The following is a 3,508-nucleotide window of genomic DNA, read 5'->3' as shown; positions in this document are numbered from 1 at the left end:
CTCACAGCGGTACACAGTAGCTCAGGCCAGCTGCCGGCCGCTCACACTGTCTGCCAGCCACTCACGGTAGCTTACGGCAGCCCACTGCAGCCTACGCCGTCACCGGCAACTCACGGCAGCCCAGCTCTAGGTCGAGCTGTTGTTCACCATCTTAGTTGTAGAGGGCGCAGTGTCACTGGCCCATGTGGGATATGAACAGGTGGCTCGGCTGCTCAGAGCTCATGCTCCCAAGCCAGCTCTTAACCAACGAGCTGCTCGGCTGGCCACAGAATTGATATGTCTCAGTATAAACTACAGTGGAATCTTTTTGGGATGAAGAGATATTTACCTTGTGTGTTTGATAAATGATGATTGCATTATCAGCTAATGTTTCCACCACATGAAAGTTTTCTATAGTTGCTGAAATGAAGAGAAAATATTAGTAGACAAAAAGACACATTACCTTTTCCTAGAATACGATTAATTCACTTATACTGAAAGTCAGTTACAAATGAACATTATGGTAAAATGAACAGGATTCTGCCCCACCTGGGCTAAGTTCAAATGGAAGGTAGTTGACATCTAGTATTAGGGCTATAGATGGTGGCTGTGAGACCTGATCATCAGGAAATCTCATTTTCTTTAGTCTAATGTCTAGCTTCCACGGCAGGAAAGCAATTCTAATCACCACTGCATTACTCAGGCACAAATTACTCCCTAACATTATGACCCCTCTCTATAGCTTCTAATTTAGCTTCTATAGCTTCTATAGCTTCTAAAGCTGAATAAACTGTTCTATCTAGGCTTAGGTGACTGTATTTGTGGGGAAAGAATGTCAAACTGCCACTGATAAACATCTTATGATGTTCAGAAGTATCTATTTATGAAATTTGATGCCTAAGGGAAACAATCCCTCGACCCCCAAAGAATAACTCTAAACAAATCACAGCAGAATTCATCTAGGATTTACCATGGAAACAAACTGTCTAAGAAAAGAGTAGATGATAAAACAGAAGCTTTTAATTTTAGTCCTGACTTTTCCATTAACTAGTTCTGTGGCCTTTGACAAGTCACTTGGCTCACCTGCATTTCATTTTATTACCTACCTATGCAGCATGGTTGAGGTATTGGATCAAATGCTATAACATACTGAGAAGCATTTTATACAGTGAAAAGTTCTACTTAAATGTAATGTATTATCAGTGCCTTAAATGATTTTCCAGTTATTTTCTACACTAACTTTGTAAATTATAGATCAGATGCAGAAAACCAGGTTGGATTTGATATTAAATTCTAAATTTGATATTAAATTCTAAATAATAATTATATTAAAATATATTAATAATGACAGCTTACTTTCCCAATCATTGCGAACATCAACATTCCAGAAGTAATTGCAGACCTCGTGTCCTGTAACACCTTTAACTGCATGGGTAGCTTTCAAAGGATCCAAGACAATCCCGTTTTCTTCTACTTCTCTTCTATATACCTACATAGGATATATTTAAAAACCTGTTTAAAAAATAAAAATCAAACTCCTAAAGTATAAGCCTGAAAGCATGTTTTTAAATTTAATGGCTTTTTAGGGTTTTATTTATGAAAATCTCTTTATGGAACATAAATATTCTGACAAAAGAATATTTCTAAATTTTCTAATTATTAACACATACAACACATAAAAATATCTAAAACTACAAATCTGAAGTAAATTTCAACTATGTAAAATATGCATGTGTGATGATGAATGACTAATTACTATGAGTTGTTAAAAAAGATAAGTCAATTTAAATCAGGCACTATTTACTGAACGTTCTCTAAGACCGTTCAACATTGCTAAGAAAGCCAAATAATTTAAATCAGGCACTATTTACTGAACGTTCTCCAAGACTGTTCAACATGGCTAAGGCAAATAAGTCTGATTAAAACATAATCTCCTTAGGGAAACTGATTTCAGGCAGTTTTGTTTAATGATGTATCCTTTGCATCTAGAACAGTATCTGAAACACAGTAGGCAATTATTTGTTGAGTTAACGACTGAAAGCTAAAATGGAATAAAGATCTATGCTCTCTTGCTTTAAATACTGAGGTTGTATACCTAAAGTGCTGATTAAAATTACTCATTTCAAAAATATAGAGGATTTGCTATTTTAGAGAGCTCTGTAATATTAAAGTTCTTTTCACAAATGAATGAACATGTTATCACAGGGAGAATCAGTTCTCAATTTATCGAGTGCCTATGGGTCCAGATACGGTTAGGCATTTAACATATAGTTTCTCTTTTACAATCTCTCTCACCAAACTCTTTTCCCCACTTGCCTATTTATTTGTTAATGGGCCTGCCATTTTCCTAGCTACCTAACTGGAACTCTGTAGATTTCTGATCCATTCTCTCACACTTCATCACCTGGTACCTGACGCTCTCAGGTGGTTTTCTTGGTCTTTAGTTTCTTCCCTATCATCTTAATCTTCGGAAAATGTTACTTTGCTACAAATGATAGACTGTTCTCTTTAGTGAGCTATTTAATTAATTAATTATTAATTAATTTATTTTTAAAAGATTTTATTGGGGAATTGGGGGAAGGGGAACATACAAGTTGCTGTTGTTTTGTTCTTTAGTCTAGTTGTGGAGGATGTGGCTTCACTGGCCCAAGCTGGCACCATCATTGCGTTCTTCCCGGGTGAGGCATATCAGTCGCCGGCTTCTGGACAGCTGCTCACGGCAGCTGCTGGCCGCTCACACTGGCTGCTGGCTACACACAGTAGCTTATAGTAGCCCACTGCAGCAGGGGACTGCAGCCCACGCCGTCGCCGGCGACCCACGGCAGCCCAGCTCCAGGTCGAGCTGTTGTTCAGCATCTTAGCTGTAGAGGGCAGTGTCACTGGCCCTTATATGTGGGATCCGAACCGGGGCCTTCTGGCATCCCAAGCCAGTTCTTAACCTACGCGCCCTTCGGCTGGCCCTTAGTGAGCTATTTTATACTCCCCATAATCCAGCCCCAAGCTCTCTCTAATGTTGTGGGCCGCAGAAGCACTTATTCCCTCTCCTCATTCCACATGGAGGGACTTTACTTAGATTATCACTCCTGGTTTCTCTTAACCCCCTCACTTCCTGGAACCTCCCTAGGTGGGAAACAGTAGCTTATCTGAATGGTGAGTACAGAGGGAGGACTAGGCAGGCTTGGCTCAACACCTTCTTTTGCAGAGAGCATGCATCCTGGTCTGCTTTTGGGGCTTGCTCTTGTGGGGAAGGCTTGAATTATCCAGCTATGTCCAAAACATTACGTTTAGAGATAACATATTAGCTGAAGTAACATATTAGCAAGACCTTGTGGCAGCTGGTCTCTATGTAATCCAATCAGCTTATTAGAATTATAACTAACATTTGGTATCTATTTGCCTGTTCCCTCTTCTTTCTTTCTTTTTTTTTTTTAATTGGGGAATTAGGGGGATGGGAACAGCGCTGGGGAATTGGGGGAAGGGGAACAGACAAGTTGCTGTCGTTTTGTTCTTCAGTCTAGTTGTGGAGGAC

The 3,508-nt window shown here is 39.7% G+C and overlaps 1 protein-coding gene across 3 annotated transcripts in view; it reads right to left on the bottom strand.

Annotated features, from left to right (window-relative positions):
* The window catches only part of CERT1 (ceramide transporter 1), a 102,945-nt gene that overhangs the window by 15,185 nt on the left and 84,252 nt on the right, over positions 1 to 3,508 (bottom strand). For all 3 annotated transcript variants that reach the window (XM_019641038.1, XM_019641036.1, XM_019641037.1), the window contains 2 exons: positions 1,336 to 1,468; positions 329 to 399 (listed from right to left, as the gene is read on the bottom strand). In XM_019641038.1, coding sequence (XP_019496583.1) covers positions 329 to 399; positions 1,336 to 1,468 — 204 coding nt within the window. The remainder of the gene's footprint in view (positions 1 to 328; positions 400 to 1,335; positions 1,469 to 3,508) is intronic.

This window comes from Hipposideros armiger, unplaced genomic scaffold, assembly GCF_001890085.2.
Source record: "Hipposideros armiger isolate ML-2016 unplaced genomic scaffold, ASM189008v1 scaffold_55, whole genome shotgun sequence".
In the NCBI taxonomy this organism is placed as follows: Eukaryota; Metazoa; Chordata; class Mammalia; order Chiroptera; family Hipposideridae; genus Hipposideros; species Hipposideros armiger.
Note: the sequence above shows the minus strand (reverse complement) of the source record. Positions and strands in the feature narration are given on the sequence as shown.